Here is a 22666-nt window from a genome sequence, read left to right as displayed (position 1 = left end):
GATCTTTACAAGTTGACACATTACAAACAAACAAACTGAAGGTCTGAGGGCTGAGGGGCAAAGGAGGCCTCTGGAGAAATTCTATTCTGGAACAGGCCCTGGCTTTCAGCTGACTGTGTCTGTGGGCAGATCAGTGCCTCCTTGGCTCTCTTAGCTTCCTCCATTTGGGATACCAGATTCAGATCCTGAGGCAGCTGCTTAACTCCACCCAAATCTTGGCTATCTGGGCTTGGAAAACACAAGAGTATTAGGCACTTCTCAGTTAAGCGGGGATCTTGTAGAAGAAACAGGCAGACAGGATCACCAAAGACTCTTGTTCTGAACTAGCAAGCGGCTGAAGTCACTGCTGGTCCTAGTTATATTGTGTGCCAGGCTGCTGAGGCTTGGGGAAGGGGTAGGGTGGCAGGCCCATTCCAAACAAGCTCAACTCTCTTCTCTATGCAAACAAAAAAGGCAAACCTTGGTGCCACAACTTTGTCCTTAGCAGAGGTCCCAGCTCACCCTACCCCTCGTTCCCTAGTATGTGTGTGAGTGGCTGACTCAACTAAGGGCAGGGCTTATCCTGGGGTGATGCTCATTTGAGGAAATGGCAGCAAATGGGGGTGGGGAAAGGTGTTCGGTCAGATTTACCTAACATAATATGTGTAACATAACAGGTGCTCATTGAACCTTAGTTGCTACTGAGGTTGACGAGAAAGAGGTAGGGAGATGTTAAGAACTAAAGGATTGAGTGAGTCCATAATCCTGGGCTTCAGAACAAGACATTCAGAACAAGGGCTGGTTTTATTTTCCGACAGAATCTTTTTTAATATAAAACAAAGATAAAACACATGTCGACCCTGCAATCTGCCAGCATGCCTTGTCTCTACAAGATGCATGCTAGACCAGAAGACTAAGTAGCAAAGAGTCTTTAGGAGCATTTGGTTGGGAGAAATAGAAAAAGCAGATCTTAGGGAAGGCTGGGCAAGCCCGAAAGCTGAGCTACATCCCTGACCACTACAGCAGTCCTTGTCTTTTCAGATCCTCGTACGTCTTCTTATTCACAACATTCCCACTGGAGTCTTCATATTCTTCCTAAAAGGGAAGGGGCACACTGTTAGCTATGCCTCCTGGGAGGAAGTCTGGAACTCTGGCTTGATTCCATGGCATTCGTCTAAGACAACCTTTCTCAACTGGGGTTCTGCAAGAGCATGAAGCCCTATTGCCCTAAGGCATCTGCTGTGTGTAGTCAACTCACTTCTCTGCTAGGCATCTAGAATGGTAGCTTATGACCCATGCTTGGGATATCTGAGAAAACAGTTCAGTCAAATCACGCTCTGTGTTTAAGATGAGGAACCCTGGTTGAGAAAGGCTGACCTAAGACAACAGTTTTCAAACGGTTCCCAAGAATCCTAGGTTTCTGCCCAAGAGGCCACTGTAGGGTTGAAAGGGAGGCCAAGAGGGCTGAGCTTCCCCTTTTCCAGAGCAATTCTGCTTTATTTTGTTTTATATATTAGAGTTCCACAATACAGGTTGAAAAGGACCTTGCTGCTAAAAAAGAAATACTGACAACCACTGACCCAAAGGACTGGGAGTTGCTACTATAAACTTCACATACATGTCATTCCTCACCCCTGAAATCTGCTATTTGGGATGACTATCTCAAGACCAACAAGGATGCCTCCCCATTCCACGAGAGGATCATCTCTCCTTAGATGCTCTTCTCAAAGGAGATCTAACATACAATACGGACTCTCAACTTCCTAGCTTATGAGTCCTCACGGCAGGACGAGACACTGGGTACTCCTGTTTACCACTTAAAAATTTCAATGGAAGAATACAACCTGTCTTAAGACACAGATTCAACCTCTAACACATTTAATATCATAAATAAGTTAGGCTTACATCAAGAGCCAGTCAAGAGCCACTTTATAGATATTGTCACATTATACTCGCTGCTATAGTCACGCATCACTTAACGACGGGGATACATTCTGAGAAATATGTCATTAGGCAACTCTGCCGTTATGTGAACATCACAGAGTGTACCCAAAGAAACCTAGATGGTATAGCTTACTACACACCTAGCCCGTGTGTACTAATCTTATGGGACCACCGTCACACATGTGGTCCATTGTTGACTGAAATGTCACTATGTGGTGCATGACTGTACAGTGAACCAGGAACCATCTTTCATGTCCCTTCTACACGGTGAGGGAGCTCTGTCACTGGCACTATTCCCGACGCTACGCCAGCACCCACCTCAGTGTCAGGTTGCCATCGTTCTGAAGCCTTCTGCAGTTTCAGCTTAGCCCACACTGCGGGAGGAGAAATGAGCAGGAATCAGGACTGCCCGAGTATCTACTGGGTACACGGTGTTACATCACAGCCCTCATTAGGATCCCCCGGATGACCCTGCCCTTGAGACTTGTGCCTGCCCCAAACTGGAATTTTAGTTCTGGACCACCTGTAGACAAAACCCCTTCCACTGCAAAATTTATCATAATCTTTGCATTGCTATAAAAGTTGGATCAAATATAATCAAAGAACTCTTAGAAGAAAGAACTGACACTCTTCAAAAAAGAAATTAATGTGGTATGACCTATGGGAATTATGGGAGACAGTGACCTTATTACCTTAAAGTTCATTATAGAAGAGAAAGAAAACACTAGACGTTATAAAATATATTTATTTAAAGTCTAGTGCACATATTTCAAAAACTTCAGAGAAAAAAAAAAAAGGATGAAATATCACGGCCAAAGAGTCTAAAGGTAAGATGGCTCAACAAACACTGGAGACATTAAAACAAGAATCCTGACAGTGCAGTAACAAATTATCCCAATGAAGATGAATAGGGGAAGACATTTACAGATACCACATCTTCAGAGGGAGTGATCAGACACGTACACAAGACAGGACAGATATAGAATCAGGGAAAGTATGATTTAAATCTCTAAGAATGGTGTCAGGAAGGTACACTCTCAGAACAAAGTGTGACATGGCGCAGACAAGACAGGTCTGCTGAGAGAGAGATGACAAAATATTAATAGACGGTGAGAAGGCAGAACCACTTGATTCCTATATGTGTCCATGTTTCCTATCAAGCAGAACAATCTCCAAACTTGACAAGACTAGAAGAAGTATCCTATAAAGAAAGTTGAAACCTAAGATGGGGAGGAAATAGTGAATGAGACAATATATCAAAAAGTGCTTAGCTCTGTGCCTGGCGTAAAGATGCTCAACTAATCATCTTTTCCTCCTTGCTGATTGTTTGAAATTAACTGAAGCCTTCAGGCCCAGATTATATGCACATCACGAAGGAATGGAGAATTTATCCTGTACTACTATATGCCAGGGCAGGGCCTTGTCATATTCTTTGTCCGAGCCATTCAGGAACCCAACCCACAGTGGTACTAAAATACTGGAGATCTGAAATGCTGTCATGATTTTCTTAAAGACAAAAACGGATGTAGGAGATTGTGGAGCAGTAAGGGAGGAGTCACTGTTCAGAGGGATCTGAAGACAGTTAGAAAAGCATGGGATCACCTCTGGGTGCCAGTGTGAGTTCACTAAGAATACGTGAAGCAAACTAACTGAATTTTCTGTTTTTCATGGGATAGCTGACCCGAGAAAAAGCCAGAGACACAGGACATCAGAATTTTAGCAAAGCAACTGTTTTCATAGGCAATGTCCCTAGAGTTTATTAAAACATTTAAATCTCTTATGCTATTATTATAAACCAGATGGTGATATCTGAACTTCACCAGTTAGGCAGATTTATACCTACTATTAGTCAATTGTGACCAACCATCTAAATGGAGATCTCTGGTGGCAATTCCACAGGGCTCTTTCTTAGCTGTCTTTTGTTCAACTTTTTTTAAAAAAAATCTTAAGTCTGGAACAATGGAATAATTAACATAATAAATTGAAAAGTGAGAGCCTTCATTAAAAAAAAAAATTCTACTGTAACTTAAATGACAGGACTGAAGAAAAACTTCAACAGAATGACTCAAACCAAGATCAGTGAACCCAGCGCACCGGCTGTGCCAACGGTCACTTCCCTACCCCCTCCCTTATTAGGGAACATGTCTTCCCCATGAGTTCTGCAGGGAGCAGTGTGATCTAACAAGTAAGTACATTTGCCACCAGCTACTGGAGAGACAGCTGACTGGACCGCAGGTGGGGCCTGACCCAGCCGCGCCTACCTACTGTCTGTCCCAGGGATTAGAAACTGGGACATGGAGAGACTGAATGAGCTGGATGGCAGCAGGCTCTGAAAACCGAACAGGGCTTACAGAGCAAGGGCTACAGCTGCCTTGGTGGTGAGCTAAGGTTAAGAGAGAAGACGCAAGGAAGTGGAGAAGGCACATGTACAGAAAGAAGAAAGGCTGGGTACGCATGTTCTTGCAAAGAGGATGGAGAGCATGGAGCTAGTTTTAATAGTCTCCCTTCTTATAAATAAAAATCCCCCAGGGTGTCTACTTTGGATGCTTTAAAAAAAAAAAAAGAAGCACAATATAGGTTTAATAAAAAGGAATTATACCAACAGGAAAGGAAGAAAAACTGCAGAAACTGTACAGAACAGTATAATTAACTTCAATTCAACAATTAATCGATGTTTACTGTAATCACGGAGATACATCAGACAAAGCTGTCAGCATCCTATAGGAGTCACTATGAATATCTACCTGTTCCTGAAAGTCTGAACGGAAGCCAGAGTTAATCTAAGATACTTAAAAGGAGGAATAATGCCTGGAAAAAACAAGGGGCGGGGGATGTGATGATAAATTTGTAGTAAACCTACGAATGGTCTATTGAGGGTGGAGAAAAAAAATGAAAAAAGAAAGTGATATTGAGATGGAAGTAAAACTATAAATGTTATGTAGAGAACCTAAAAATATCAAGGGAAGTCGTGATGGATGGAAATGATACAATAAATCAAACAAGTACAATAAAAACAGGCATATGAAAGAAACTGATTAAACTAGACATCTGAGTAAGGAGATAAATTCTGAAAATAATAAGGATAATAGAATCATGAACCTGCCAACAATATTCTAGAAAAAAATAAAAATTATCTAAAAGTCTCTGTATGGCTACTCATATTATGAGAGTAGGAAACAAGTATCAAGTTTACAGTGTTTCAGACCATCAATATTTATCTCCTGTAAATAATTCAACCAAATAATATATATTAATAATAATAGAACTTAGAAGAAATAAACTATTAGTTGAAATGTTAAAGTTAGAAATATTACAAAAATACCCAAATAAAAGGAAGAGATTCAAGTCTACTATATAATCCATGTAAATGAGAATCTAACAAAAAACAAGATAACCTTTCTAGCAAAGAAATTAAATACAAATAGATCTGTTAATACACTGAGTGTAAAAGGCTTAATACCCATATACAATGATGAGTATTGACGACTGGGGTAAAAGCCCACAATTGCTGCCCCTTTTTTTTTTTTTCGGGTGAGGAAGATTGGCCCGGAGCTAACCTCTCTTGCCAATCTTTCTCGTTTTGCTTGAGGAAGACTGCTGTTGAGCTAAGATCTATGCCAATCTTCCTCTCTTTTGTATGTGGGATGCTGCCACAGCATGGCTTGCTGAGCAGTGTGTAGGTCTGCATCCAGGATTTGAACCTGCAAACCCTGGGCTGCTAAAGCAGAGCATACAAACTTAACTGCTACACCACTCGGCCAGCCCTCCAAAATTCTGATAATTGAGGAAATAGTCAAGTCTATCACAATAGAACAAATAAGTTATATAAGGAATTTCAAAAGGAAAATGGGAGTGATCAATAAGGTTACACGAAAATATTGACTTTATGTGGTTTAAACAACACGAAATACATACAAAACTGACAGAAATGCAAGAGACAAAATTTAATTATAACTGGAAATGTCAACATGTCCCTGTTAGAATTCAAAATGAATAGATCTAAGTATGAAATTAAGGACCTGAACACTCTAAGATTGAACAGCCTCCAGGTGGAGACAAGCACTTCTTTTCAGGTGTGCAGAAATCTTTAACAAATCGCTGACTATACACTTGGACACAAAGACAGAAATGTTCTAAAAGAAGAAATTCTGCATCCTGTTGCACGGGCCAAGAAAAATAGGAATAAATAAAATGGAGTTAAAAGATGTTCAATCAATTAGAATTAAAAGTACTCTTTTAAATAATTTCTGAATTATTTTTAAAAATTCAGAGATAACAGCTTTAATAAATAAAGCTTTAAATATAACATGTCAGCAATGGATCTTCCCAATGGTTCCTAACAGAATCACATCTAGTTCTAAATGCCTGTATTAGAAAGGATAAAGAGAAGAAAGTTCTTGACTAAAAGACTTAAGGAATAAAGAAACAAGATCACAGAAAATATTAATAGGAAAAAGGAAATAATAAAACAGAATAGAAATAAAGCACTTAGTTTCCTATTTTGTCATAATACATCAGGGAATTATATGGGTTATCAACTAAAGAATCTTCTCAGAGTGGTCCCTTTACATGAAGAAGTAATCTCTATTGAAATATAAACAGTTTCAAATGACAAAAGAGAATGTAGCATGTAATCCCATGCATTTTATGTCATAAATATGGTTTTGATCCCTAAATTTGACAAGTGTCTCAAAGGAAAACAAGCAGCACATCTTTATGAACATATATACACAACTTCTAAACAAAATCCTAACAGGATAAATAATTGCATTAAAAGAATATCTGCCACCCAGCGCAAAATAATCCAGGAACACTGTTTTAGCCAATGCCTAATAAAAGAAAAACTGCTAAGAACGTTGTCATCTTTCTTTTTTGGAACGTGATAATGAAATCACTAGCCAATCTTAAAATGAGTGTAGATGCACAAGCATCGTTCCTTTTAGAAGCAGCATCCAGGCGAGGATGATCTAGCACCTACTTCTATTTAACGTAAGACTTGGGGGTAACACCTAGGATAACTGTCCACGAAGAAAAGCAAGCACATGGAACAAAATTAATAAAAATACTACCTTTGTTTTTGCAGTTGGCATGATTCTAAGCCTAAAAATGATGTAAATAGATCAATCTCAAGGTAGTAATAAATCAACTCAGACAAACTGCAGGACATAAGAAAATACACAAAAAAATACACAAAAAACGAACTGTGATCTATTTAGTAGTGGTATACAGCTAGAAAATACATCTAAAAATGAGACTGCATTCAAAATGCAGCAGTATGATTCTATGAAATTTTGTTACTATTTTAATTTCCTCCAAACAAAGTAAAGGGCAAAAATGAAAGGTAAAGAAGCTAGTTGGATAATCTGATTATGACAGAGTTCTGATTGCAAAAATTGTATGATCCTGACTTATAAATGAATAAAAAAAGACAAGAAAGCAAGAAGGAGTCGCCAAAGCTGATGGCACACAAAACCCTCACTGAAAGAGTCCCAGAAGCCCCGGGCTAAGTCAGGGTCAGGGAGCTCTTTAGAGTTGGGAGCCAAAGGAGTCAGCTGATCCAGCAGCTGAGTGGTGTGACGGGCACACCTGAGATGGAGTGCCTGAAATTTCAAATGAAGCAGTAAAATTCCTTTCCTCTCAGTCTAACCGGTTCAAAGTGAAAACATGACAGAGAAGAGATAAACCAGAAAGGAAATAGAAAGCCTTCAAGGAAGATGCTCAAGGCAGAAAAAGCGACCGGCGCCAGGCACAGAGGAAGCCTGACTGAGGCCCCTGGCGCTGTCAGCACACTCCCGGCAGGCACCCACTGCGCTCTCTCCCCAAGAGATATTCTGCAGCCGTGTTTCTGTGTATCCGCCCTGGCACCTCAGAAATACGCTGACTGAGACCATTTCTATTTTTCCTTCATATGTGCAGTTCTCAACACACTAAAATCAATTTGGGAAAATACACATACACCCACTCACTCAAAATCTTGCACACAGGGGAGTTCACAGACCCCGCTGAAAAGCCCTGTTTGACTCAGCACAGGGCTCTTCTCAAGAGGGAAACAATCAGTACTGCTGACTCACGCCCCTAAATAATACAGTGACCATATGACTGTACTAGTTTTTACATCTCCACAAACGCTGCTCTAGGCCTGGATGCAGCAGGGTGCTGGGACAGGGAGCTGTAGGGGTGGTCACTTGGTCTGGCCAAGGGAATAAAGCAAGGTTACTTACAGGAAACAGCATCTTCAATCTGTGTCACATTAGCAAAGTGGGCCGTGTTTGGGATGCCCAAACACCTCATGCCATGAGCGTGACGCCATTCCTGGGAGGAGAGAAGCAGGAGGACAATGTGAGCAACTGAACACAGAGCACTAACTCCACTCTGCTCATCAACCCTAATCTGACCCTTTGCAAAAGACTCCACGGAAAGGCAGCAATCCTTTGTGGTTTCTGTTTGTAAACAGCTGGCTGTGACCCACAAGAGGCAGTTACTTTAAAGCAGCACTGCGCTGTTCGCCTCGCTGGGCTGGTTTATAAAACCCAGATTCTAATCAGGAGTCCTCCAGACAAAACCTCTGTCAGGACCACAGAAAAGCACCACAGCTCTAACCAACCAGTCACCTCCCACACACCCCCACCCACCCCCAGCTTGAGTGTTACTCATGGCAGGCCACGGTCATCTCTGTAAGTAACGGAGAACACTGTTCATCAGGTATAGGCAAGGATGTGAGAGAGAGATGCTGACACAATGACAGTTCTGGCTCAGGGACGGCAAATGGCGCGAGCTTTATCCTGGATGCCAAGTCTAATTCACTGGAGATGGTGTTGAGAAAGGTTCAGAGACCGCTCAGGGGCTCAGCAGAAAAGAGCCAGGATCAGATAGTAATATGTATGTCTGAGGGAAGGAGAGAGGAGTTCACATAAATTCTCCATCCTTGGGCTAACAAGTCTTTTCCATTCTGTAAAATTTCTTTCCAAGGGGGCCGGCCCGGTGGCCGAGCGGTTAAGTTTGCACGCTCTGATTCGGTGGCCCAGGGTTTCACTGGTGCGGATCCTGGGCGCAGACATGGCACTGCTCATCAGGCCATGCTGAAGCAGCGTCCCACATGCCACAACTAGTAGGACCCACGACTGAAATATACAACTATGTATTGGGGGGATTTTGGGAGAAAAAGCAGGAAAAAAAAAAAAAAAGACTGGCAACAGCCGTTAGCTCAGGTGCCAATCTTTAAAAAAAAATTTCCTTCCAAGTACCAGGAATTAAAGGCAGAAATAAAACAAGGCTAAATCTGCTTACTGGAGCACCACCCAGATAATGCCTAGACTCGAGGAACAGCTTGCTGAATGTTATCCCCTTAGTTTCTTTTTTCCAAAGAGGTAAAGGCCATTTATGAGGTGGGCAGCCCCTTCTTTGGTCCTGTGTACTAGCAATGGGGTAAGAAATGACCAAGGAGCCAGGGACTGGTCTAAGATGCTGGCAGAAAGACAAAAAGAGAGAAGTACAAGAACAAGCAAGAAGAAAATGGAAACAAGGCTCAAACAGCAGCGTGGCGGGATGCCTCCAGACACGGTCTCCGGTGTGCCTCAAGGCTAGTGCCAAAGCCCAATGCCATATGCTTGACTTGAGACCCACTCCTTCTCTGATTCTCTTAAGCTCTGGACACTACCAGTCCTCTCAAGCTGCTCCCATCCTCTTTTCTAGAAGACTCATGTTTCACACTTCAGTTTCCAGGAGAAACGATTCTGAACTCCTTACAGCAAAGTGCCGCTGGAAGGCCTTGGGACCGCGGTAGGTGTAGTTTCCACAAATCTCACAGTTGTAGTTGATATTCAGGCCATGAAGCTTATACAACCAGTAGGGAATGGGCTAAAAGAAATCAGATAACATTAGACTAGCGTCTGCAGCTGCTTGCAACAGGGAATGGGGAGAAAGACAGCCGCGCTGGGCCTGACCTTGCCATCCCAGCCGAGCGGCAGGTTCTTGGGGTTGTAGATGATCTCGTTCTCTTCATCCTCACTCTCACTCTCACTGATCTGCTCTTCCTCCTCCTCTTCTCGCTCTTCTCCTGTCCTTGCCTGCTTGCGCTGCACATTTTCGTGAGTGAGATGTCGCTGTTCCTAAGTCAGGTCCATAAATGAAAAAGGGAAGTCAGAGAGAAGCAGTGCAGAACAAGAAGAGAAATTTCCCATTTTCCCATAACCCTTGCTGACCCCTCACTTCCAAGGATAAGGCTTGCTTTCTTGTAGAACAAAAGGGAATTCCTGCCTTCATATTAGAGTTCCTTATCAGCCGGCCCTCCCTGATGCTGAAGGAAAAAGTCACAGGTTTTATGTCACTTGCCTAAATTACTCATCTGAGGCCACACACTATCACAGAACAAGAGAAAACCAAGTCTTCTCTCCTCTGTCTCTAAAACAGAGACAGCCTCAGTCGTCTCTGAAACAGTGCTTTCTCCTCCTTCCCCCAGTCATTGCCCTCACCAAGATGACAACTTTCTCACTCGCCCTGAGTATCTCCTCATTCCAGGCCAGCTTCCATTTTGTTCCTGGATTTATCTGCTTAAAAAAATCAATCTAATGGTACACTCTGCTTAAAAGACTTTTATTGGCTTTTACTATTTAAAGGCCGAAATCCCAAATTCCAACATAACTCTCCCAATTTTTCTCTGACTCAACTCCCTCCCTCACAAGGCACATTCCACACACACTGAATTTCTCATTTCCTTTCATAATATTTTACCTTTGTGCTTGCCATTTCCTTTACCTGGAACATTTGTTCTCCCTCTTTCTACTTATGAAACTCCATCTCAATGTATTATGGCATAGATCACATTATTCCACAGCTATTTGTCTCTTCCAACCACAAAGTAGGTTTTTCAAGGGCAAGAGGCTGTGCCATATTCACCACAACATCCAAAGATTCCAATAAATGGTGAAATAACAGTAAAAATCCTATCAGCAAATAATGAGAGCAACTTCTGGAAACTACTTTGGCTGGAATTCCAAGGAGAATGGTGCCACCTCCTGGAGGGAAAGCCAAATGCTCTCAAAGGAGGGAGAAAGTAACCAGGTACACTGTATGTCTAGGGCACAAATTAGCCTCCAGTTAGCTTAGGAAGACTGGCAACTCAGACTGCTGCCCACACCAGCAGAGCCCAAGCCCACCGTGAAGAATACCAGCATCCCCAGCGTCCAGTATGTGGCTAGCCTTTTACTGAAAGCAGTTGTAATAGAAGGAGCCAACAGGTGACTCTTAATTTTATAGCTATTACATCCATACTGCACAAAGCAGACACGATTAGGAAGGCTGGTCTATGGTAGGACTCCCAGGGACAGGGACCATCTTTAGGTGAGCGCTGCCCTTTCTTCCACCTTCTCTTCCCTGAAAGAGAACTATTTTCCTCCTACTCCTCCCCCTACTTTCTCCGAGATAAGCATCTGGGTCTGGTTCGGCCTTTTGCCACTCCCAACCCATCCTTCAGCTCCTTCTTGAAAGTATATTCAAGGAGCAGCGCACAGCCAGCTTTGTACTACTAACATTCCAGCCCTAATAAGTTCTCACAACTTTGTGAACATGTGAGCAACGCCTTTCCATAATAAGTTATCCTGAAAAGCCACTGTGAGTAGCCTTTCCCTTACTTGCCCTTTGAGTGTCCACTTCTCAGGTCACCTCCTGGGTATATTCCAGAGCTAGGCAAAGAACCTGCACCATTCTGAATACTATATTGAGAGGGGAGTCTATTCTCTCTGCCTGGCCTCTTAGGGTTGGGCAACCTTGGGAATATCACCTGACAACAGACACCTAAGAACAGAGCAGGACCTCACTGAAGGGCCAAGTAGCCTGAAAAGCTGAACTCATTTAACACCTACCCTTCCTCTTTTGATTCTAAAAAAAAATCCTCTAAGATCATATTTCTCCGACTCCCACACCTTGTAGCATTTACAGCCAGAGCAGAGTCAGTTACTCACCCCAAGAATCTCTACATATTCATAGATCTGGGCTTCGAGGAAGGCAATGTCTTTGTTCCTCTCAGTGTCTCTGAGAACAAGAAACAAGGGGTCTTTTATCACTCAAGGGGTCTTTTACCCAATGCCATGTTCCCTATTTCTGGGAACACTTACTCCACGAGGGCACTAAAAATCACAAGCACATGAGAAATATCACCCTGTGAAAGTACATGCTCTGCTCAGCTCAGGACCTGCTGACAGAAGTACCAAGGTTATTTCTTGTAATGCGTGGAAGCATATAGACATACTGCAATTTCCATCGTTACAATCTACAAGAGAAATGTGGTATAGAGGAGCTCCAGAACAGGCAGGCTTGGGCCCAAATCCTGACCCTGCTATTTAATAACTGTGAGATAATGAATACAGCCCATAACTTTTCTGAGTCCTTAACTACAAAAAATCAGGATAACAACCACTTTTCAGGGTTGTTAGGCGCATTAGGAGAAAACATTAAAAGTACCCCGTACAAACAAATAGCTCAAGAATACATTCAACTGGGGCCGGCCCAGTGGTCTAGTGGCTAAGTTCGCATGCTCTGCTTTGGCGGCCCGGGGTCCACCAGTTCGGATCCTGGGTGTGGACTTACACACTGCTCACTGAGCCGTGCTGTGGCGGCGTCCCACACAGAAGAACTACAAGGACTTACTACTAGGACACAACTGCGCACTGGGGCTTTGGGAGGAGAACCAGACAGACAGGAGGAAGACTGGCAACAGACGTTGGCTGGTGCCAATCTTCCTCACATACACATACAAAAAAAGAATGGATTCAACTGTCATTAGCAAAAACGAACCTGGAAAAATATTTTTTTCAACCTGCTTAGCCTCCCTAACCCGTTGAGGTAACAAAAGGTACCTACAAAAGCAGTTTCAACACTCGAGACTGCGCCCACTCTAAATCACCCAAGTACAGACTGTCCTTGGTTCACAGCAACAATGAGAGCACGCTCTGCCATTAGCAGAGAAAAAGAGCAGACGGATCTCTATGGATCAATAATGGTGACAAAACAGGCTTTAAAATCTGTCATGGTGAAACCCTGCCCGGGAATAAAATTTCAAAACTGTACGCAGAGGTGCCACCCCAACCACTCACCGCTTGGTGCCCTTTGACTTGGGATTTTTGGCAAACAAGGAGGTGTCAAGTGACTCCAGCGACTTTCCTTTGGTGCTAAATAGCCTCTGGGCTCGCTCTTCTAGGGTCCTAAGGAGACAAGAGGGGCAAAGGATTTCAAGATTACCATACAGGCTTGCTTCTTTCTACAGTGTGGGATGACAGCAAGAATGGAATCAGAGCCAATCAGAAGATGGTGCAAACACACAGCAAACAGGACGGTTCTGGTAGAAAAACCAGTCTCTTACCCACCACACTTCAGGCCTAAAGCCAGGAGAGCAGATTTCAATCTGTCTAGACCAAGGGAGGCCAACTCCTATATAAAAGAGAGACAAGTTACAACTTTATATAAATAGGTTCTGAGAATCAACAAGCCTCAGACTTAGGTGTTTGCAGGCTGGCGCGTGAGTGTTCCCTGAAGCTGTGGCAAGACCACACCTTCCAGAGCCAACCTCCCAGCAGTAAGCTCAAACTCTCCAAAAATTGTCTCTGTGGTCAAGTTTATACGTAACCATACTGGTAGTGTTTCCATTACTTCCACTATAGCTTAATATAGTTAGAACTACTATTTCACAGCTTTCAAAGTAGTTGGATGTTTTTTTTTTTCATCTTTCCACATTCTTTGTAGATGCCTGGTCCCAGGAATTGGCGTCTTATCCTAAGTCCATGGCATTAAAAAGAGAAGCTTGAGTGGTCCCTCTGAGGTGTCAAGAGGTGAGACCAGTATAGCGGTTAAAGGAAACATACCTCCCAGGAGGAGAATGCAGAGAGGTCAAGATGGGCTCCAGCATGGGTCAGGGCACTGCTTGTCTCTTTCTGGCAAGAACAACAACATGATGTTTACTAAGATCTAGGCTCAGAATGAAGGCGAGGGAGCCATCTAAATTACCAGCTGCTGGCTGCCCCCTTTCTTATACACATGTATGAATAAGAATCAAATTCTAAGAGTAGAGTGAAAAAACAGATGGTCCATTCTCTCCCTGAGAGTTCAGAAAAACTCAAGTTTATCCCCAGGAGTGAAAGTATATATTAGAGATTTCTAGCACATAATTTTATCAGACCACACAGCAGTAATGACACGGTTGCTGAAAATCCTGGGCCCCGCCAACGGCAAGTGGGCCTTGACAAATCTCACTCCAAAGTACACAGAGAAAACCTAGCATACTTGGCAGAGAAAACCTCATGGCCACAACTGGTCCCAAGAGATCAGCATCTAATGCTCTAAAGAGAGGTTATGATGAAAGTAAAACAGTCAGTTCAACTCCCCGGCATGTCCTCCACCCACACCCCACTGAAGCTCACCGGCCATCCAGGAAAGGTACCATTCTCCCACTTCTTCTCAAACTCATTCTGAATCTTCCCAAAAAGTTCATTCTGATCTTGGAGGGGCTTCACTCTATCTGTGTAATCCTGAAGGTACTCAAGCAGCATCTCCAGGTATCTACAGAGGAACAAGTAATACAGAGAAAGCAAAGAGGATTTCTATTTTTCATACATTGTTATGCCCTATAAAATATAATTCTAGTGACATTAGTTTGGCTTTTTTCCTGCCTTTTCTCCCCAGATCCCCCCAGGACATAGTTGTGTATTTTTTAGTTGTGGGTCCTTCTAGTTGTGGCATGTGGGACGCTGCCTCAGCATGGCCTAATGAGCGGTGCCATGTCCGCGTCCAGGATCCAAACTGGCGAAACCCTGGGCCACTGAAACAGGGTGCGCAAACTTAACCACTTGGCCACGGGGCCAGCCCCGTGATATTAGTTTTTACAAGTAGTAATACTACTCTTTAAAATGAGCTTAAATTGACTTTTTTCCTAACATGTCATCTTGATTCTGACCTTTTCTATCTTCTTTCATCCTCATGATACAATTCCAAATACTAAAGTTTTAACTCACACATAAAAGATTTCAGGTAAAAAGAAAATTGAGAAAAAGCAGCAGCTGGGAATGTAGATCACTAACCAGGGGCATAATAATACAAACAAAACTTCTATCCATCAGACCCAGGCGCCTCACTTCAGTCACAATCTGAGAAAGTCGAATTTCTTCCCATTAAACTCCAAAGACACTGAGGTCCCTGGATGGGAGATTTTCTTCTACAAGGGGACAAAATCAAGAATAATAGGGGTGGGGCCGGCCCGGTGGCACAGCGGTTAAGTTCGCAGGTTCTGCTTCTCGGCAGCCCGGGGTTCGCTGGTTGGGATCTCGGGTGCGGACATGGCACCGCTTAGCACGCCATGCTGTGGTAGGCGTCCCACATATAAAGTAGAGGAAGATGGGCACGGATGTTAGCTCAGGGCCAGGCTTCCTCAGCAAAAAGAGGAGGCAGTAGTTAGCTCAGGGCTAATCTTCCTCAAAAAAAAAAGAATAATAGGGGCTTACGACCAAAGATGGGCCCACAGACACACACAGTTTCAGAGCCAGGGTATTACAAAGGTTTTAAAACCCCTGTCCTCCAATAATCCTGGAAGTTATTCATGTATGACTTACAGGCTACAAAATTCAGATTTCTGCCCTCAAACCTTCACATTAAATAATCTTCTACTTAAATCCAGTAGAGGGCTAGAAGCTAGTAATGCCTACCTCTTGTACTCTGCATTCTTCCTTTCTTTAGGAATGTCAAATAACTGGTCAAAGATGGACAGGTATGTGATATAATCCAGCTTCTGCAAAGAGAAAAGAAATGACAAGAGATTCAGTTAGGTGTTTGCACAAAGTTACAATATAATCCCCAATAAATGAGATCAAAATTGAGTGTCGCCTAATGAAATAATGAGGCCCAGCTTATTCTTTTCTTTTCCATCACTCAATTCCTATACTAACTGTGGTGTTAATTCCACTGGACTGATAGAATATTAGACATAATTAACTGCAAAATAAAGATCAAGTTAATAAATCGTAAACTAAAAGAAACATTTGTCAAACACTTACTACATGCCAGACACTTGGTTAAAGACTCTGACACCCACCACATCCTAAATTAAGGTTCCGGAAGCTGCTATTTTGTTCACTCATTCAGTCATTATTGAGCATCTCTGGACTAAGAAAATGGAGACAGATGAGAACAAGACAGATAACAGGATCTGCCCTTACGGAGCTCAAAGTGTAGTCACTGAACTTTTGGGACATTTGCTCACAGCTCTAAGGGGACCTTAATCATATACTTCCTTGCGACCTTTCTGAGACTGTCATGTTAGATCTCATCTCTTGTGATTAAGTTATTTTTTAATGTCTTTTAAAACACACGAGATAGCCCTTTGCTGGCAGAGATTATGGGGTTTTTTTTGGTGAGGAAGATTGTCCCTGAGCTAACATCTGTGCCAATCTTCCTCTATTTTGTATGTGGGATGCTGCTACAGCATGGCTTGATGAGTTGGTGTGTGGGTTCATGCCCAGGATCTGAACCTGTGAACTCTGGGCCATCAAAGCAGATCACACAAACTTAACCACTACACCATCGGGCTGGCCCCAAAGATTATGTTTTTGTATCTTCCATGTACCTAGTACTATATGTGCCTAACACAGGAGCTCGATACGTATTTGTGAGGGTTTTTTTGGTTTTATTTTCACAAAAGAAAAAAATGCTTATTGTATTAATAAAGTTTATTAATAAAATCATATGCTTATTGTACTCACTGTAGAAACCTTTCATTTTGAATAGTTTCATTCCAAGAAAGCAAATCACCTCTCTAATATTTATATAAGTTAGAAAACACAGGGAAGACACTCTAACTGCTTCCTGTCTAGTAGCCCCAATGCAGCGTCCTGACTCAGGACTAGCACAGAACCACTCTCCCCTCCCCTGAGTCTTACCTCAGAGGCCTTCAGGTTAATATATTTGAGGTAACAGTCGTGGAGATCGAGGTAACGACCATAGCCCTCTTCATCTGTAAACTCCACCAAATCTGAAGCAATCAGAGATATTAGTGATTCAGACACTAAAGGTCACTTTCTTGGACTTGGCTTTTCAAATGACCTGCTAGTTCCTTGTTGTGTGACGCAGCCCTTCACCCCAATGTCCTCCCTATGCTCACAAAGGGAAAAGACCTCAGTTTTCCAGGTCAGTGAATCTGAGCTAGGCTAGAACAGAATAAACATTTTGTCCAAGGCCAACTGAGGAGACCAATCCAGCCCAGAAACCAGCAAACAGAAACCCAGTGAGAGAACCTGGCTATACATTTCTCTGGAGCCTGTTTTCCAGGGCTCGGAGGGCAAATCGGGAGGGCTAATGCTGGATGGAAATGTTAACCCTACTTACTTTGTGCCTCTTCACTTGGATTCTCCCGAGCCTTGAGCAGCTCCTCAAATTCCACTGACATTGGCACACAGATCTGACGGAAAAGAGAAAAGCTCAGGGGGATTTTTCAACATAAAAGTTGTAGCACCACAGAAATGGGCTCTACGCAAAGCTGGACTTCTGATGCTTGCTTTGGCCTTGATTTTTTATTAGGAGCCTACAGCTGTTTGACAATTACCTTGCTTTTTTTTTGTCCTTTTTTGCATTGTTTGACTATAAACTGCTAAAGTAAAACATGTGCGCAAAGACTTTACTAACACAAAAATACAAAATGAAAAATCAAAGTCATAAAAATCAAAATCAAAGTAATAAAAATTTTATTAATTCTCTTGTGAAGAGGTAACCACTGTTAACAGACCTTTTTCTTACGCCAGCCATTCCCAAACTTGGCTGCACATTAGAATCACCTGGGAGAGTTAAAAAAAAAAAATCCTGATGCACCTGATACCAATCAAATCAGAAAGGGGCAGTTAATAGTTTCCAAAGATCCCCAGGTGATTCAAATGTGCAGCAAAATTTGGAAAACACTGCTCTATGTACTTAAATACATGTATTTGTAGAAGAACATACAAGTGGGTACAAGGTTATTATTATTTTTCCTCACATCCGACTTTTTTTTCACTTAGTATATCCTGGGTGTCTTTCCAGTCATTTATTCAATCATTTATTCCTCATCACCTTTCTACCATGGCTGGAATAAGGTTAACACACCAGAATGGTACTCAGGTCTTCTCTCTTGGTTAACAAAAGACTTCATATTCTACCCTCCAACGAGGGGGCATGTAGGTGTGCGCGAGTACCTTCATCTACCCCTACTTAACTTCAAGAAATAGCCTCTCTTTCTGGCATTTTCAGTCTCTTCCTCTATCTGCTCCTTACGTATGTACGTCTTCCTTATCTTCCTTACAATTCTCCCGTGTCTCTTCTTTTTTCTGTCAGTCTTTCAAATGCACGCTCCACACTCCATGTTACTGTTTCCATTACCCACTTTCACCTGGGACCAGATATCCATTCCCACTACTTCAACGAAGCAGCAGGCCTGGCAGGTACCAATCAGCAGTGATAGCAGGGACGTCCTTTCTGAAAGTCCCTTTTGCTTAGTCCCAGTAAGACGACATTTCCTGGAGCTGTCATCTGACTTCCATAGTAGAAGGCTTCCCAGGCTCCTTTTCAGTTAAGTCCCTCATTGTGAGCGTGCCTAAGGCACACAGAGAAGCTGACAGTCTCCCTTCACACTGTGTCTCTCCCAGAACACTGTGATTCATAGCTTCAACCACCAAGTCCATGTGACAATTCTCAAATCTAAATCACAAGTCTCTACTTCTTGCCTGAGCCCCAGTCACCTAACTTCCACTGCTCATGGGACAATTCCAGCTAGATAGGACATCACCTGAAAATCTACATATATAAAAATTCATTTCCCACTGCAAATGGGTCACCTCTTCCTTCCTTATTCTATCAAGGGAACAAACAACTTTCCAGTTACACAGTCATGACAGCTCAGAGTAATCACAGAACCTCGCTAATTCTCCCCCTGCCCCTAGACAGAATTCCTTTGGTCAGCTGTGCAAGGTGCTTAATGAGTTCTAGATAATTGAGACATAATCCCCGCGCCTTATAATATAACACAGTGGTGCAAACATTCCTTGTCATAAAATATGATAAGATCATAAGGAAAGGAAAGATTAAGTGGTGGGGGGTAGACTAAGAAAGATATTTCATGAAAAAATTGGCCTCTGGGCTGAGTCTTGAAGGTGTGTAATGATCCCTGGAAGTGAGTAAAGCCTCTCTGCATTAGTTGGCTCCTCCAGGTAGCAGATTTTAGGACAGAGTCAGGAGCACAAGCAGTTTATTGGAGGGTAATATCCGTGAGAGGTAAAAAGAAGAGAGCACAAGTGGGCAGGGAGAGCGAGCATGGATCATGATGCAGACTGGACAAAATCCCGACCAATCCAATGGGGAGCTCTGGAGCAAGGACTACTCAGTAGAAGAACCTCACATCGGGCAGAAGTAGCCAGGCCACAGTACCCGCACCACGCTCAGTCACTGGCTGGGGGTGGCCCCGGAAGAGAATGGCTTTGGCTTAAAGCTGAGGGGATCCCGAAAGCAATGGAGTTGTAGGATGTCAGCTAACTATGCTCCCTGCAGCTAACAGGCAGGTTGTTTTCTGAAGGGACATCTCAGTGGCATGTCTCCATTTTCCTCACACCTGTCCTTTAGTACGCTCTTTGAGCAGGTTTGGAGAAAATACTTCCTGAGGCCATACCTCATTTGGGTGCTTCCGGTGGAATTCCTTTATTTGCTTGAGTCTATTATAGAATTCAGCAAACTCATTGGGTCCTGAAATGGCATTGAGCTCCTCCTTTCGTAGCCTGTGATTTCAAGAAAAATCCGAAGAACAGAGAGCACTAAGTTAGTCCTTTAACCATGGCTCCTCAGAAGCACTCACTCCTGGACTGGCTGTGACTGTCACTTACCCATCCTTATCGTCATACAAATCCCTCAGGTTCCCACTGACTTCCATATACCTCTGAAAGGCAAACACAAACCCATGAGAATGATGCAATCTGTACAACCATAGAGCTAAGCAACAGACAAGGGCTCTCTACTCAAAGCCCAGGGGAACCTCGAGAAATGTGGTATGAAGAGTTCCTGTGCTTTCTAGTACCTTTAATAGACAGCACTGGTTCCTGCTTAGTTTCTAAAATACGTCAATTTGAAGATTACCTAAGTGATGTGATTTGAGGGGTAGCAGTGAGTGCCTACGTTTACATGTTACTGATGCTTAACTTTCTCTAGAAGAGTCATAAAAAAGAGGCATAACTTTGCTAAACAGTAGTTCCCATCTGAGACCTTCAAAGGTAAAAGGGTGGTCCAAGATGATTTTCACTACTTCAAAAAGCTTGATTGCAGAGTGCAGAGACTAAATAAAACACCACACAGCTTCCTTTGGATTCAAACTCAGGATAGTATAGGTACATAGGCCCTTCTCCAAAACTTCTGGAACCAGATTTCAGACTTCAGAATTTTTAATTTCATGAAGGTACTATATATTATATAATATCCCTAGTGGAATGTGAAACATATTTATAGTTCTGCAGTGAAACTTACACGTTATTTACTAAGTAGCATAAAGACCACAAAAGCCTCTCATGTTCACTTTTTTGCCACCAAGTAATTACCAAAAGAAATCTCTGTCTTCAGAGTATTTTGGATCTGGGAATTTAGATAAAGGACTAGGGGCTTGTAATACTAATCATCTCCCGCAAATCAGAAACACTGATTAGGTCTTTTATTCTTTTCTAAACAGATCTCAAACATGTACAAGTAGAGAGCATCATAAACGAACCTCCACTTACTGATCACTCAACTTTCAGCAGTATCAATACTTTGATTTTGATTAGTTTTCTAAAAGTAACAAATTGAACCATCACCAGGCAAAAGCAGTTTGGAAGGGAGAAACACTTCAAATGAGCGTTCTGGGAGAAAACACTAATATACAGCATTCTCTTTCGGGGAGAAGGAATAGTACTTTCTGTACTTCGATCACTGACTTCTCATAACCATTCTGGGCACATCCATGGGATGCAGGGGCGTCTGTCCGAGTAACGAAGAACGAGTAAGAGTTCCCCGTTCAGAGAATCGAGGAAGGGCAGTTAAGCACCCTTAGGATTGGCAGCGGCGCGGACATCTCCAGGCAGACAACCCGCGACTGGCCAATCCGGTTCCCTCTGGAACCGTGGGGCTCTCGTGGAGACCCCGCACCACGCCTCCCCTCTCTTCCAGCCCATCCCGACGCAGAGAGACGCGGGCAGCGGGGCACTCACATCCTGCATGGCCCGTGTGCGGTGGTCCGAATTGATCTGGTCCCGGAGCTGAAGGGAGGCAAACGGTGACACGGCGCCGTTAGCCGGAGTTCTGGAGTTGGAAAGGCCGCCCGATGGCGGAGCCTGCCCGCTCAGAGCTAGCGGCCGAAGCCGAGAGGCCTCCGGGTGCTGGGTCCCAGGAGGAGGGGACCAGGGCGGGAGCTGGGGGAGGGATCCGGGGGCGGGGCGCGGGGAGGGTGTGCGGGCCCAAGACAGCCCCCGGGGGTGCGAACCGGGGATGGGGCCCAGCTTCGGAGGCCGCCCTTCCCAGGCCCCACTCACCGTGGACTTCTTAGTGAGCATCTCTTTGGCCATAACGTCCATGAGCCGTTCCTTCTCTTCGTGATATCGCCGCTGCTGCTCCAAAATTGTCTCCATCTTCCCTCCGCCGCCGAACCTCAATTCAGACCACCGACACGGCCGGAAACAACTCCTGCCGCCTTGCGCGCCCGCGTCCCCACGCTGCGGGTCTGGCGGCTCCAAAGTTCCGCGGATACCGGAAGTGCTGCGGGGACTCGAGGAAAAGTGAGCACCGAAAGGAGAGCCAGTCTGTGCTATCGAGTTGGCAGCAGCGCCTCCTGCTGGCCGGGGGTGTGGTGGGGCGACGCCGAGCGCTTTGCAGGTGCCTCTAGGGGGCGTACAGAAATCCAGGAACCTGGGGTGAAGTGCCGGCTTCCTGGCTGGGGCTTGCTGGCCGAGCAGCAGGGACACTGGGGACTAAGGAGTAGCAGATTCGCACGGATAGGAGTTGGGAGACGGGACCTTGAGCCTCTAACTTTCATTGTGAACTCTGACAACGTTTTTCCCTTCTCTGAATCTCGGCATCCTTGTCAGTAAGATGGGGCTGATAGCGGGTTTTGTTGTTTGTTTCTTTTTTTTTTTTTTAAGAAATTCACATGCAGAAACAACCTAATTGTCTATCAGCAGGGGACTGGTTAAATAAAATAAGGAACATTGAAGCAGTGAAATGTCACAGCTGTAAAACAAACAAACAAAAAGAATGAAGCAAGTCTATATTTCCACTTCTAGATGGAGAAATGAAAACACACGTCCGTATATGCAGACGTTCATAGCACCGTTATTCATAATCAACAAAAACAGGACGCAACCCCCAAATCCACTGGATAGATAAGCAAAATATGGTATATCCATACAATGGAATTTACTCAGCAATGGAATATTACTCAGCAGTAAATTAATGCTATGATAGGGATGAGCCATGAAAACATCATGCTAAGTGAAAGAAGCCATACACAAAAGATGATCTTCTCTAGGTCCAGATGAAGTGTGCAGAAAGGAAAATAAACGGAGACAGAAAGTAGATCAGTGGTTGCCCGTGGTTGGAGGTAAGAATGGAAGTAACTGAAAATGTGCATGAGAACTCTTTTTGTGGGTGATAGAAATGTTCTAAAATTGGATTGTGACAATAGTTGCACAACTGTATTCAATTTGCTAAAATTAATTGAATTGTACAC

General features: G+C 43.5%; 1 protein-coding gene across 1 annotated transcript; it reads right to left on the bottom strand.

Annotated features, from left to right (window-relative positions):
• Window positions 1-778: 778 nt before the first annotated feature.
• On the bottom strand, window positions 779-21816 carry SF3A3 (splicing factor 3a subunit 3). Its single transcript, XM_014840171.3, has 17 exons — window positions 21474-21816; window positions 21153-21200; window positions 19803-19855; window positions 19592-19697; window positions 17287-17359; window positions 16842-16933; window positions 15612-15694; window positions 14334-14472; window positions 13779-13847; window positions 13280-13347; window positions 13014-13121; window positions 11883-11952; window positions 9867-10031; window positions 9670-9780; window positions 8145-8235; window positions 2242-2297; window positions 779-1074 (listed from the first exon to the last, which is right to left on the bottom strand). The coding sequence occupies exons 1-17, from the start codon at window positions 21567-21569 to the stop codon at window positions 997-999; spliced, it is 1506 nt and encodes a 501-aa protein (XP_014695657.1). The 5' UTR covers window positions 21570-21816; the 3' UTR covers window positions 779-996.
• Window positions 21817-22666: the final 850 nt, after the last annotated feature.

Source organism: Equus asinus, chromosome 5 (genome assembly GCF_041296235.1).
Source record: "Equus asinus isolate D_3611 breed Donkey chromosome 5, EquAss-T2T_v2, whole genome shotgun sequence".
In the NCBI taxonomy this organism is placed as follows: Eukaryota; Metazoa; Chordata; class Mammalia; order Perissodactyla; family Equidae; genus Equus; species Equus asinus.
The sequence above is the reverse complement of the archived record's forward strand: the minus strand, read 5'-3'. Positions and strand labels throughout refer to the sequence as shown.